General features: G+C 41.1%; 1 protein-coding gene across 3 annotated transcripts in view; it reads left to right on the top strand.

The window, feature by feature from the left end:
* Positions 1-534: 534 nt before the first annotated feature.
* Positions 535-15,298, top strand: part of ZBTB10 (zinc finger and BTB domain containing 10) — a gene marked incomplete at its 5' end in the record, with an annotated part of 35,431 nt that continues 20,667 nt past the window's right edge. The window contains 2 exons of one of the 3 annotated variants that reach the window (XM_082600849.1): positions 535-757; positions 12,744-13,632. In XM_082600849.1, coding sequence (XP_082456975.1) covers positions 662-757; positions 12,744-13,632 — 985 coding nt within the window. Of the gene's footprint in view, positions 758-1,683; positions 2,656-12,743; positions 13,633-15,298 lie in introns of those variants that run through there. The other 2 variants (XM_082600847.1, XM_082600848.1) reach the window with 2 other exon arrangements.

Genomic DNA, 15,298 nt, shown 5'->3' with positions numbered 1-15,298 from the left:
TGAATCTAAACACTTTAGATTTTGCTAAATTTAGCATATTAAAAATTTTTAAATAGGAGTATAAGGGCTCTAAGATGGAAAATCTTCGGAAAAACTTGACTACGATTATTATGGTAAGAGTTTCATTTCCAGCTCCATCTGTTCTTCTAATCATTCTAAATTCCAAATGCAGTGTAAACAGTTAAAAAAACCAAGTCTTACAAATCAATTCTTGCCTTTAAACACACGATCTTCGGAGTCGCACGCAGCGTCTGTATAAGCAGACTCCTCCCCACTCTTGGGGAAAACCCTGCCTAATATTTATAACGTTATGACATACTGTAATACTCACAAGGTGGTTGTAGAAGTATAAACACGACTGGAGTTATCTGATTGGCTGCTGGTGATGTAACACCCATGTCAATACTTCCCACTGAACGCACGTGTTCGACCTTTTATTTAAATTTCCATTTCATCACAGCAATAAGACACTCGGGGCGGTGCATTTTCTGTGAAATGATTATTGCCTTGGGCCTGAGGTGCTGCCTCGCACACACAATGCATCAGACGAGGAGGTGTCCGTGGTTGCAACCTCCTCGCGTGAAAGGCACAGCCCGGTCCAGTCTTTGTGAAGGAACAAAATAAGTTCACTTCCTTGGGCACCGCCACCCACCCCCAGCAAATGACAAGGCTGGAGCGCAGCTCCCACCGCACAGTTATTTCCAAAGTCCCAGGTGAACTCGTGGCGAGAGAAGGAAAATGTGCTTCCCGGGCGCGGGTAGGTGCGTGCGGGCAGCGGGGAGACGGCCAGACCCTGACACTCCCCAGCTGTTAGTCCTCCGCGGAGCCCGGCCCCGGCCGCACACGCCCGCCCCCTCCCCGAGACCCCCAGCCCGCCGCCCGGCCTTTTGTCCCCCGCTCGTCGGCCGACTTCCTTCCCCGCGGCCGCACCCCCGCCCCCAGGCCGGAGGCGCGGCCCGGCCCCTTTCCCGGTCCCCTGGCGCCCCCACCCCACCCCACCCCAGCCCAGCCCCAAGCCCAGCCCCCCTCCCCCAGCCCGGCCCCCACCCTTTCCCCCTCCAGCGGTTACTGCTACCCCGGTGCATTGTGGGCGCACGGTCCGTTGTTCATTTGCCATTCGACCTCCGCCGGGGCCTGGTCGGACGGAAACGCTCCGCCGGCTTTATTGTCGGTTCGTTATGTGGCGGAGCCCGGCAGTTTAACGTGCTTCTCGCCCTCAGCGCCTCGGAAGCCGGCAGCGGGTTGGGACTCCTCGGCGCGCCGGAGGAAGGATATCTGTTTGGAGGGTCGGTGTGTGCGCGCGGCTTTAAAGAGGGGGCAGCGGAGGGTCTCCCCGCACTCCGCCTCTCAACTTCGAAGGCCCCACGCGCCCCGGCTCGCTGCTCACCTCTCCGCCGCCCGCCCCCTTCTCCGCGCGGGACGCTGCCCGGAGCGCAGCGGGGCGGGGGTGGAGGATTACGAGGCGGCCGGAGGCGGCGGCCCGGCGGGCGGCGGCGGCGGCGGCGGACGCGTGAGGTAGCCCCGGGGAGCGAGCGCGAGCCGGGCGGGAGGGCGAGGCCGAGCCCCGCGAGACCGGAACGCCCGGGGTGGGGGCGGGGGCGAAGCGGAGGGGGAGCGCGCGGGACGCGGCCCGAGGCCGGGCGCGAGCCGGGGCACCGGGCGGCGGCGGCGGCGGCGCGCGCCATGTCGTTCAGTGAAATGAACCGCAGGACGCTGGCGTTCCGAGGAGGCGGGTTGGTCACCGCCAGCGGCGGCGGCGGCGGCTCCGCGAACAATAACGTTGGCGGGGAGGCCTCGGCTTGGCCCCAGCACCCCCAGCCAAGACAGCCCCAGCCGCCAGCGCCGCAGCAGCTCAATGGGCGGGGGGCCGACGAGGAAGTGGAATTGGAGGGCCTGGAGCCCCAAGACCTGGAGGCCTCTGCCGGAGTGGCCGCCGCCGCCGAGGAAACCAAGGAGTTGCTGCTCCCCCAAGACGCGGGCGGCCCCACCTCTCTGGGCGGCGGTGGCGCAGGGGGCCCCCTGCTAGCGGAAAGGAACCGTCGGACTCTGGCCTTCCGAGGCGGCGGCGGCGGCGGGGGGCTCGGCAACAATGGCAGTAGCCGCGGCCGGCCCGAGACCTCGGCGTGGCCCCTGAGGCATTTCAATGGGCGAGGGCCCGCGGCCGTGGAGCTGGAGCTGGACGCGCTGGAGGGGAAGGAGTTGATGCCAGACGGCGCGTCCCTGAGCGACAGCACCGAGGACGAAGAGGAGGGGGCGAGCCTGGGCGACGGCAGCGGGGCGGAAGGCGGCAGCTGCAGCAGCAGCAGGCGGTCGGGCGGCGATGGCGGGGACGAAGCGGAGGGCAGCGGAGTGGGAGCTGGCGAAGGAGAGACTGTCCAGCACTTCCCGCTCGCGCGGCCCAAGTCCCTAATGCAGAAGCTCCAGTGCTCCTTTCAGACCTCCTGGCTCAAAGATTTTCCCTGGCTGCGCTATTCCAAGGATACTGGCCTTATGTCTTGCGGCTGGTGCCAGAAGACCCCCGAGGACGGGGTAAGCGGGGACCTGCCTCCAGTGGGGCACGACGAGCTTTCGCGAGGGACCCGCAACTACAAGAAAACCCTCCTTCTGAGGCATCACGTCTCTACTGAGCACAAACTCCACGAAGCCAACGCCCAGGTACGGTGTATTCTGCTTCTGCTTCGGGAGAAAGGTTTATCAGCTGAAAACCCCGTTTTCCTGGGTGAAGACATCTTTCCTGTTGGGAGAGAGGTGTCGGGAGCTTACGCGTGGGGGGGTTAGAAAACCTGGGAACAAGTTTTCAAAAGTTACCGGGGGAGGGGGAGGGGGGGAATAACAATTTTCTAATTGTAGCGCTGAATTTGTTTTAATTTTTTCATGACGCAGATTTCTTTGCCCATCAGGTTGAATCAAAAGGAAAGTTTAATACGCGAGGTGGAAGGGTTTAACCCTGTAAGGTTAGCTTTGTGGGGTCAAAATGTTATTAGCTGTGGTTTTAGGAAAGCTGCTTTATGTTGGTAGTCTTTCAGCTTGCCGGTGGAAGTCAAATCTGGTAACTCTTTGAAGAATGAATTAAACAATTTCCTTAATCTTTGACGCTACCCCTTTTAGGAGAACATCCAACGGAGAAAAATATTTTTTATCATATCAGGATAATGTGAAATATGAGAGCAGTATGTAAATGTAGAGGAAGCTATGTGGATAAGACTCCTTTTTCGTGGATTATTTTACTAAATCCATCTCCGTTAAACTTGTTGAACTTCTCTTTCCAAAGGCATACTTTTGGTAAATTGTGGTAGTTTTTGTTTCCTTCTACCCAGATTTTTGTGCTGAGGTTTTCTGTAATCCCCCCTTTTCAAAAAGTTTCTTGTAAATGCAGTTTACTTTAAACTTAGCATATTTGAAATGTTTAATGTAAAGTTACTTATACCAAGTAGTTGATTTGGACTGGTAGAGAATGTATTTACCAGACTCCTTAAAATCATAAGTTCTTAGTTATAAAACAAGTAAGCTATACTTCAGTTGTTCTTAGCTCTTGTTTTAATATTTCTAGTCTAAAGATAATAGTCTTACCATTTTGATAATCCTTTTTCAAGCCAAACAGATGTTGATCAGTGCTTCGAAGACTTTTAGACAACCTGTGGTGGTGGATCGAATTTATTCTTTTGTATTGCTAGCCATTGATTTTAGAAAGTCACCTTTCGGATATTAAGTCCCTTTGTGTCTTTATTGGAGTGATCTTGCTGTTCAGAACACTTATACTGGAGTTAATTAGGCACTATCCAATAACCCTGTAGCCCAGAAGTTTCCCAGAAGTTGAGGCTTTAACGTTAAAGCATAGGGTTGTTTTTCTCAGGGGGCTATGGCAACAGTTTTTGCACAAGTTTTAGTTGCCTAAGCCCTAGAAGGAAGGTCACTTAAAGATATAAGGCCCAGAAAGGTTAAGTAAATTGTCCCAAGTCTTACAGTTCTTCGTGATAAATGAGACTGAAGTCTATAAGGAATGTTGCAATGGAAAAAAAAAGTTTTGGAGTAAATCTCGGTTCAGATCTCAGCTTTCTGCAATTACTAGCTTTGTGAGCTTGGGCACTGGAGTGCCAAACTTGTCTTCTGTATGCCGAATACAGATGTCCCTTACTCTGCTCTGGCAAGTAATTATTCTGTTCCCATTTTACAGAAGAGGAGTCTAGAGGCTTTAAAGAGTTACATATTCTTGAAGTTATTTAGTAGTATGATGGAGGTGGAAGGCTTGTGAAAATGAAAGTGTGCTTTTCTAAATGGTAAGTTGGTTATTTAGAAACATTTAAAAAGACAATCAGAATGAATTTTCCTAATCCAGTGGACCAGTTACTCTTATCTTCTTCAGCGTAGTCTACCTGTAGGCAGATCTGAATGGGAGTACAAATTATAATTAGCTGCTTAGTGAACCTGAAATCAGGAAGGGGAATTAGTGGATAACTTTATGATAGACTTAGTGTGGTGTATCCTTCTCCCCTAGGCATATGTCTGGATTAGGGAATTCATTCCTAGGTAAAACCTTTTCTAAACTTAATCCGTGAGTCATCCCTCCCTTACCCTTTGCCCCCTTAAACTCCCTTTTTACAGATATAATCTGTAGACCACCTTTTTTCTCTTAGGACATTATTTCATTAGACTGAGAATAATAAAGTTTAGTAGTCATGTTTGTCTAAGGCTATTTATTGGTTCCCTGGATTGGATTTTGGATGTTATTTCTGTTTTCATTCTAACTAACCTTAGTTTGGGGTGTTACCTTGTGATTGACCCCAGGTACCACCTATAGAATCCTTTTGTCTTGTTATTACATGAGTGTCAGGTTCAAGAACTGACTTATTTTTTCCTACGGGCAGAGTTAATCACTCTTTTTTTCCATTGCCATGTAGCCTTTGATTACCTGTAGGAGGCAGTATAGCACAATCTGTAAGAGCACTCTTGAGTTTAAAGAAGGGGGACCTGAGTCCTAATCCTCTTTCTTGGCAGGAAAATGAGTTAGTTACCTTCTAGTTTCCTCATGTATGCAAAGTATATATGCCAGCACATAATCCCTCAGTAAATGATAACTGTTATTGTCATCATTACTTATTTTCCTTGTAGGTAACTATAACAACATTTTTGGGGGGGACTTGGTACCTCATGTCTCAGTGTTACCAGTTTTCTCAGTTTGGGAGCCACTTTATCTCATGGAATCACTCTTGATTCTAGAGAGCAAACCAGTTCTCTTCTTCATACTTTTAGAGACTCTGGCCATTCAGTTCTTTGAACATTGAGACTTTCTCATCATACATGCAGTTTTTCTCACCTTCGTAAGAAATATCTTGCATTAACCTTGTCCTGTCTTAAAAATGCTGAAATAAGAGTTTTGGAGTTCCTCTGGCAAGAATTAAGTTTGAGGCTAGGGTGTAGTTCACTCCCTTTATCCTCCCCTCCCCTTTTTTTTAAACCCAGAGGACTAGCAAGATAGTTTTATTATTATGAAAATAATACATGCTCATTTTCAAAAATTGGAAAGTATAGAAGGATAAATAATAGCAGATGAGTCTCCCTCTTACCTAGTTCCCCCTCACCTCCCAATAAGTTTCTTCTATCTACTTCCACAGTCTTTGTACATACACGCATCTGTGTGTTTATCCTCTCTTATTTAAACGTAATCAGGAGCACATGGAGGCCTGTTTTTTTGAGAAGAGTTTGGCCAAATCTTAGTATGTGAATAAGGGTTACTTTACTTTTTGTTTCTTATATGCCTTCTGTAAGAGAAAAGTTATTTTCCATTAATTCCATGGTGGTGGCCAAAAAACTGCGGCACATTCTTTTTTTTTTTTTTCTTTTTTTTTGGCTGTACCTCACGCCTGTGGGATCCCTAACCAGGGATCGAAACTGTGCCCCCTACATTGGAAGTGTGGAGTCCTAACCATTGAACCGCCGGGGAATTCCCTGTGGCACATTCTTAAAACCTTTGATATTCTTCTGTTATTTGGATGTTGGTTGTTAAGGATTGCTCATGGGAGACGTCCATAAATATGCTTTCAGAATGTGTTCTGGAGCCTTCTATTTCAGAAATACCCTTGTATTTTTAAGGATTTGTAAGGGACAACATGTAGTTTCTGTTTTGAGTAACAACTGCCTATATCTTAAGAGTCAGGTTCAGTGATTAGCTCATATAGGAGTTGACCATTTGGCCCAGAGGACTTTAAAATTGCTTTAATAACAGTGATTACCACTGTATCTTGGTTCAGATCACTTTCTACCCAGTTGTGAAATTTTCGTAGCCTAAATCACACATTCTGTCAACTCTTTCCAGTTTAGTAAGCTTAAAACATGCACTCAAATGTGTTATTGTTATAAATTTAGTTAACCTTTCCAGAAAGTAAATATTTAATTCAGATCAGTGATCTGATTAAAATTACTAATTGGAATATGTTGGTGAGCAACAAAAGCAAAGGTGGGACAGATCTACTAGCCTTCTTTGCATTTGGCAAAAATATGTTGTTTGTTTGTTTTAAAGATTTTGGAAGAAAGACTGAAAAAACCTTAAACTAGCAAGGAGAACTAGGTATTACAGATGACTACGGAGCCTACGGCCCATTAAGTAATCAGTTTGTATAATACATAGGTTCTAACAGTCATTCATTGTGTTTGATTTGGTAAAAGCTGGTTCCTTTTCCTTGTGGTTTTTACTATATGTTACAGTGTATCTAGAATTGGCTTGTTTCTCCCTCTTAAATTTACATACACATATTAGGTAGATACAAGGCACTGAAGATAAACCTATATAAATAAGACATTTTTCTGCCCTCAAGAAACTTGTACTCTAGTAAGGAGAGACAGACATAAAATGATAGCTACCATGTTAGAAGTATATTCAAGTTACAGTTAAGACACTAAGGAAAGTCATCAGTTCTATTTGTGAAGGTTGGGAGAAGCTTGTAGAATTGGCTCCTAACTTAATTGTGTTAAGTGAATAAGTGTTGAAGAGGGGAGGGCATTCCAGGCATTGCAGTGGGAAGCAGCTTGAGCATAGTGGAAATTGATGGCTTGATGTGTCTGAGAAGTAGATAATTTGGTTGTTGAGCAGGATGAAAAATCAAGTTTGAATGGGTAGACAGACTCCAGGTTATGGACGATCTTTTTATGTTGAAATGATTGTATTGATATTTTATTCTGCTAACAATGGGCAAACTATTTAGCAGTTTTAAGCAGGGGAGAACCACGATGAAATACGCGTAAGTTGCTGTTTAGAAGCACCTGTGTAGTGTGTATGTGTGGGTTTTGAGGAGAGCTCGTAATAAAGCATATTTTTGGCATCTAAAATGGTTGGAAGTTGTAATCACCTGAAGGCTAATACCCCAGGCCTATAGATTTAGAATTTCTAGGGATAGTACTTAAATTGCAAGGAAAGATGCCATCACTCAAGGAGATCAGAGAAGTGATAGAAGATTGCAAAGGAGATTTTCCTTTCTTTCTCTACTGACTGTTACATAATTTGTCAGTACTACTAGCAGGCATCTATTTGGCATCATGTTCGCAGTGGCCTTGTTTGTCCTCATTACTAGAAACGGAATTTGGGTTTGTAAGTGGACATTGATGTTTTAAATCTTTCAGTAGTAAAGATTTTTGGTTTTAATGCTTTTAGCTTACACTTTGATGTTTATGTTGGAAACTGTTTTTTCTACTGATCCATTTATCAAAAGAGGACTATAATTCTGGGTAGGGAGGTAAATACTAATTATTTGATTTTTTTAGCCAAATAGCATTTCTTTATTTATGGATTGACCACAGATGAGCTCACTGCAACTGAAGTTCTCTCTCCCATTGTACCCCTCAGAAGGGTGGGGAGACTGGGTAGTGTGGTCTTGGATTCTCTGCAGGTTGGTGGCATTATCTAGCTCCCCCAGCTAGAATGCTGTGAAGACCCTATGATCTCCCTCCCCTCCCCTACCTTGAAATCTAGTTAATCACTCAAGTATGGATTTTACTTTCCAAATTTTTTTCCAGGCTCTGCCTCTCTACCTCTCCCCCCATTATTATCTCTGTTACCTAATTAAGGTCCTTGTTTCTTGGCCAGTGCAGTGTGTTGCACTATTAACAATAGATTCCCCTGGTCACAGTATCTCTAGTCTTCATCCCCTGATAATTATCCTCCACTTTGCTGCCACAGTCATCTCTATCTGCTAATTCAATCAGATCACTACTTCTAAAGCTGTGTAGGCACCTATGGCAGTGGTTAATCTTGTGCAGGATTCGAATCTCTTGATAATCTGATGCAACTTATAGACACTTAGCTCCAAAAACATTCATAAGAGCATATTTGCATTTCTTGGGCTTTTTTGGGATCACCTTGAAGTTCTTTCATAAATCTAGAATTGTGAGGATCTGTAGACCATCTTGGTTCTTTTTCTCATGCCATCTCATTTGCTTAGAGTGCTCATCCTACCATTCCACTCTTGGCATCCTTTAAGGTTCAGCTCAGATCTTTCTTTCAAAAAGCATCTCCTCCCCCACCTCCAAAAAAACTGGATTAGATACACTTCCTCTCTGCTCTCATAACATGCTTGTTATACTCTTCAGTACCTTAAGAATCTTGCTCAGTAGTGATAACTTCAGGTTGGGAACTAATTCATTTTGGGTCTGCAATGTACAACCTGTCTAAAGTAGGCATTCACTTAATGCTTATTAAATAAGTGAGTAAAGTCAGGATTTTTCAAGCTTTTAGCAGCTTTTTCTCTGAGTAAAATATTTACTATTTTTTGTCCTCTCTGGAAATAAATTTGAAGATAATAAGCTGTGAGGATTTTAACCAAATGTATACTTTTCTATATTTTCTTAATTTTGGAAAAGTTAATTAAGGTGTCTTCCAGATCTAAAATTATAATTTTACGTATGGGCATCTTCACAAATAAAATAACGGAAGACTTTTCATATTTATAGATTCTCTGGTACAGCAAATTGTCTGATTTTTGAAGTCTGACCATTCCCTTAAAATCTCCTTGTTTATCTAGTTTAGACTAATGTCTGGGCTAAGTCGTGTTTTCCTTTTCGGGAAAGAGAATAGAAAATTTTCCAACTGGTCTTTAAAAAGACTAGTTTTGGAAATATTCAAACCTTTTTATCAGTATATTTTTACTTATCAGTGATATCTCATGTTTATCAATATACTGAGAATGGACATAGAATGTTAAAGAAAGAACTAGAGAGATAGATGACTTCTTAGGGATCTATTATGACTTTTGTCTTTAGTACTAGGAATTTATTTGTTTCAGCAAATAATATTGGCAGTTTATTTTAGTGCTTATTTTGCTCTGTTTTACCCATATCCTCAAATAATACTCCCGCTTGTTGAATACATATATTCTTGACTTTAAACCCTTCATTGTGAAGAGCATGTTTAATAGGTGCTACAGAAACATGGCACAGTGCTCTGATCAATACTGAAGGAGAAACAGCTGGTGTTGCTTGTAGAAACAGGTAACATTACTGTTCTTGCACAATAGTAATGAGAAAAAGTAGTGGTTGAATAGCGTGTTTGGTTTTGCATAGTTTGTGTCAAAAATGGAATGGGCAAATATTTTGGTGGATAGGCTTTTGTCTAAGTTATTTTTAAAAATTAGGACATTTGGTCTGATAATGGCAGAGAATTACAGAAATTAGGACTGGCCCAGAAAATTCAGAACAGTCACCATGGCCTAAAATAACGGCTATGATGTAGCCACCTCCTTTTTAAAGTGTTTTGAACTGCTTAGTGTATAAACTTCAGGCACTTCTTGACTTGTACATGCTAATTCACTGCTTCCACAGACTCCTTCATGATGTGCTGCTAAATTTTGATCAGTGCTTTTTGCTTCTTCCAAGTATTCATACTGTTACTACAATACCTGTTAGAACTTTGAACCGAACGAGCTTTGCTGGGCAGGTATGGCATGCATAGCAAAGCTTAGTTTTAGGCTTGCATCAAAGAAAGATGCTGCAGTTTGGAAATTTGCTGTAGTGAATAGAGAGCATAAGCAAATTAGTAAAAAGTCTTTTAGTAAAAGTAAACAGTATGATGCTTCTGTAGAAAATTATACTACAGCAGTAACTATTTTATATATTTTTAGTATTGGTTTAGTTCTTTATATATTCATACAAGTCCTAAACATTTCCCATTCCCTTTGCTAAATAGTTTGAAACTTCACAACATACTGGTTGGTTTATGTACAAGATCTAAAAGTTAAAATGTCTTTATAACCTCACTTCCTTTCCTCCAGCCCCTCAAAGCAAACATTTGGGACTTAATCATGAATTACTTGATTACTTTACTCCAACTGTGGCTGTTAGCAGGTTTTGCTTAGGATTGGGTGTTTCAGTAGGAAAATATAGCCAATTTAGAATATTTTGGTCTGGCAGAGCAAGAATGTGGGGGTGGGGTTGGAGTATAAGTGTGCAGTATAAGTGTGCAGTATGAAAGTATGAAGTATAAGTATGCAGTATAAGTATGCAGTATATAAGTATGCAGTATAAGTATGCAGTGTAAGTATGCAGTATAAAAGTATAAGTATGCAGTATAAGTATGCAGTGTAAGTATGCAGTATAAAAGTATGAAGTATAAGTATGCAGTATAAGTATGCAGTATAAAAGTATGAGGTATAACTATGCAGTATAAGTATGCAGTGTAAGTATGAGGTATAAGTATGAAGTATAAGTATGCAGTATGAGTAAGCAGTATAAGTATGCAGTATAAAAGTATGAAGTATAAGTATGCAGTGTAAGTATGAAGTATGAGTATGCAGTATAAGTATGCAGTGAGTATAAGTATGAAGTATAAGTATGCAGTTGAGGTGCTGGGAAGTGATAGGGATGCTGCCAAGGGTCAGTTGGAAATGCAAAGGAAATTCTCCACTTTCTGCACTTCATTCTGTAGTGATCGTGTACTCCAGATTTGCAGGGTTATCTGTAATGTTTCATTATTGTGAAATACTGAAGTGTCCCGGAATTCTAGTGTTTTGGTTCTTTCAGTTGACTTCTCATACCTGGAAGCAGCACGAAAATTCTTAGATAGATTATGTGATCTGGTTTAGTTTCAGAGAATTGGGATTGTTATATGCATGACCCCCTGTGTTCAGGACTCAGAATGAAACCTGTTATTTTTGTAATTTAGCCCTACCCATGGTGGGGTTAAATGGAGATGTGGGATTGCTTCAGGAATCTCACCACCATTTAAAATATTCAATGAGAAATATTTTGCAGTCCTAACAGCTTTTTTCCCTACACCCCTTTTTCCCCTAATTCCTCCTTCTCTCTTTTCCTCTCCAAGCATATCAGTCCTCCCAGCATGTATCTTTTCCATGTTTTTCCCAGGCTCATATACTCATAGATCTGTATATATGTATCTCATTATTTTATAGTAATGACCTGTATTTAAGTTAATATTTTGTGCCAAAGAAAGTAATGAATCTTTAACACTTAAATAAGGTCAGCATTGTCAGTTATCTTTTCTACTAGAAATGTCTAAGCACTTTTTTTTGCTGGAAAACAATTATTACTTCAGTTATCTATGAAAGTTATTGAGCCAAGGTGCTGAGAGAATAGACACCTGCCTTATTTAGGGAGCTTAACCACCTAGTCACTTTGTGAGTAAAGTCCTGAAGTTCTTAATTAGAAACATTCATAGTACTTACTGCTTTCTAGTTTAAGAAGGCATGGTGACTTGCCCAAGGACACACGCTTAATAACTAGCATAGGCAGCATTCCAAATCTAGATCACACTCCTTTATTTTTTCTGTTGATATCACATGTTATTTTATAGGAAATTACCATAGCTTTAGTGTTGCTAAAATGAACTGTAATGAGTACTTATAAGATTGCTAAGAGGGAAGATTATAAACATTAAGAATTTTGAGTTCAGGAATTTTACCTGATGGATAGTATTTATGGTCCTAAAGAGATAAGTCATTTTGAAAATTGATTGGGAAATTATATACTTGGTTATTCCTGTAGTTTGAAGCACATTTTTTATTAGGGTCCTAACTTTATCATTAATTAGATTTAATTAACTTTGTTGACCTAAACTATTTGACTCAATGTTTGCCAAGAGTTTTACGTATTTATTATTTTATTTATTTTTATTTTTGGCTGCGTTGGGTCTTTGTTTCTGTGCACGGGCTTTCTCTAGTTGCGTCGAGCAGGGACTTCTCTTCATTGTGGTGTGCCGGCTTCTCATTGCGGTGGCTTCTCGTGGTGGAGCACAGGCTTTAGGTGCGCTGGCTTTAGTAGTTGCGGCACGCGGGCTTCAGTAGTTGTGGCTCATGGGTTCAGTAGTTGCGCACAGGCTTTGTTGCTCCGTGGCATGTGGGATCATCCCAGACCAGGGCTCAAACCTGCACTGGCAGGCGGATTCTTAACCACTGAGCCACCAGGGAAGTCCCTTAAATAATTCTTAATCCATGTCTTCAGCTATATTTGAAAAGATAGCATGATATGTGATACATATTCTTTAAATGAAATTCTGCCGATCCTCAGGATGTTTCTTTTTTTTTTTTATGATAACAGTGGCTTGAAGCAAGCTAAACTGTTCACTCCTTTCCTCTCAGTATTTGGGATTGTGAACACTTCAGTCTCAATATGTAATGATTACTAACAAATTAGTATATTTGATAGTGCTTTTTAAAAAGTTACTGATAATGATTTGTTGTCTTTGGTCTGATGGCTTTAAAAAGTAAATAAAATTTAATATTAATGTTTTCCATGTATTACAGGAGTCAGAAATACCATCAGAGGAGGGGTACTGTGACTTTAATAGTAGGCCAAATGAGAACTCTTATTGCTATCAACTTCTTCGACAACTAAATGAACAGAGGAAGAAAGGTATTCTCTGTGATGTCAGCATTGTGGTGAGCGGAAAAATCTTTAAAGCTCATAAGAACATCCTGGTTGCAGGCAGCCGTTTCTTTAAGACTTTATATTGCTTTTCAAACAAAGAAAGCCCTAACCAAAACAATACTACCCATTTAGATATTGCTGCAGTTCAAGGTTTTTCAGTCATCTTGGACTTCTTGTATTCTGGTAACCTGGTGCTCACAAGCCAAAATGCCATTGAAGTAATGACAGTGGCCAGCTATCTTCAAATGAGTGAAGTTGTTCAAACTTGCCGAAATTTCATTAAAGATGCCTTAAATATAAGCATTAAATCAGAAGCTCCAGAGTCTGTAGTTGTGGACTATAATAATAGAAAACCAGTTAACAGAGATGGCCTGTCTTCATCACGGGATCAAAAAATTGCCAGTTTTTGGGCAACACGGAATCTTACCAATTTGGCAAGTAATGTAAAAATTGAAAATGATGGTTGTAACGTCGACGAGGGCCAAATAGAAAACTACCAAATGAATGACAGTAGTTGGGTCCAGGATGGTTCACCTGAATTGACAGAAAATGAGTCTCAAGGTCAAACAAAAGTGTTTATTTGGAATAATATGGGGTCCCAGGGAATTCAAGATACTGGCAAAACAAGGAGGAAAACCCAAGCTACGAAGAGATTTATTTATAATATACCACCTAATAGTGAAACAAATTTAGAAGATTGCTCAGTGATGCAGCCACCTGTTGCCTATCCAGAAGAAGATTTGTCATTCATCAAGGAAGAACCAGGTAAATACTGGATATACAAAGGTATTTCAGTTCTAATTCTGGTTGGATATAATCTTGTGTGTATTCTTAAAGTATTTTTTTCATTATAAAAAGAATACACATAAGTAATACTAAAATTTGAGTCTTTATAATAGAAGGGAGAAAATCACTCAAACAAGCACATATTATATCCTACATAATCTTATACTAAATGTAAGATTTAGCATGTCTTAGTTTTTTCTCTAAGCGTAGATGTGAGTTTCTCAAAGGTTGTGTTAAATATAGGAATTTGCCCATATTTTACGGAATGTGGACTCCATGTATAGTTCTTTGACTTTCCTGATCTTTAGCCTCTGATCACTTTTTGTACCCAGTACTGGAAAAGATAAAATCTTCTGGTTGTAATGTGTGATCCGTGTGTCATTTCAGGACATTTTTGAGATCTAGTTAACACTCTTTATTCTTAATTTTCTTCGTAAACATATAATTGTTTTATAGAAGTTTGCAAATGTTAATGGGATTATTCTACTTTGTTTAGAGCTACTGTTCTGTGCTCCGCATAGATCTTTCAGAAGCTGGAATATTTTAAATTTGTCCCACTATTACCTCATTTTCATTCTCATTTACATTAGTTAAGTAAGAGAGAGGCCTCTGAGACCTTTCTCTTCAATATATTCCCAAAGGAATATATATAAGAACCTCAGCATATCACATTTGTAGTGTGGGTTTTTAAAAAAATGGAGTGAGTGGGGGACCATTGTTGAAGATTGAAAATAGATTTGAAACTTTTCTTTACGTTTAATTTGATTGTCTGTGTTTAACTTATTTGAAGAAGTAGCCCAGTGGGTTTGAGGTTTTCCTGTGTGGACCCCGACTTGTCTACCACTGTCATATACGATTTAGTGCTTGTGTTGCTTCAGAGCTCTGTAACTGTTCAGTGTCTGATTTACGTGATGGTGATCATCTGGGGATGGAGTACTTTCTGTTAAAGAGAATCATTGTTGTTAGTTCCCAAAGGGCAAAATGCCATAATCCCGTGAAATGGTTCCTCTGGCTGTTTAGGTTTGGGTTTAATTTTCATTGGTAGAAATTTTTAATCATGTGAAAATCAGTATGCATGTGTAATGAATACTATTTGCTGATCTTTCCCCTCCTACTTATCAAGTATTTAGCAATAAAACCCCAGAGGTAGTTTCTTTAAAGTATTAATGGTAAGTAGACTTTCTTAGCAGCACTTATGTTTTGTCTTAATTTTTAGTGTAGAAGACCTTGAAGCAGTTCTCAGAATTAGAGCTACATTGTCTTTTTCTGCATGAATTAATCATTTAGTAGTATGGTGGGAACCCTGTAGTGTTTTTTTAAATTTATATAGATAACACGCAATATAAGGAGTTAGCAGATTATTTTGTGTAGTAGTTGATTGACAAAACTAATCAGAGCTAACCCCGTTCTTAAAATTAATGCCACACATAATTGGAGTGATTCAAAGAGAAGAAAAACAGTAATTTGAACCACAGTGCATACTTTCAAAAATAACATTGCTAGTGATTATCTTAGCAAGCACCCCTAGCTGTATCAATGGACTAAGTCTATCATAAATTAATTTTTGGTAGTCTAGTATGCTTTTAACTTATCTCTAATATCTTATAAATGAAAATTCTGTTTTGTTATTGATATCACATTACTA

This window comes from Mesoplodon mirus (assembly GCF_964341445.2).
Source record: "Mesoplodon mirus genome assembly, chromosome: 16".
NCBI classification, from domain to species: Eukaryota; Metazoa; Chordata; class Mammalia; order Artiodactyla; family Ziphiidae; genus Mesoplodon; species Mesoplodon mirus.
Note: the sequence above shows the minus strand (reverse complement) of the source record. Positions and strands in the feature narration are given on the sequence as shown.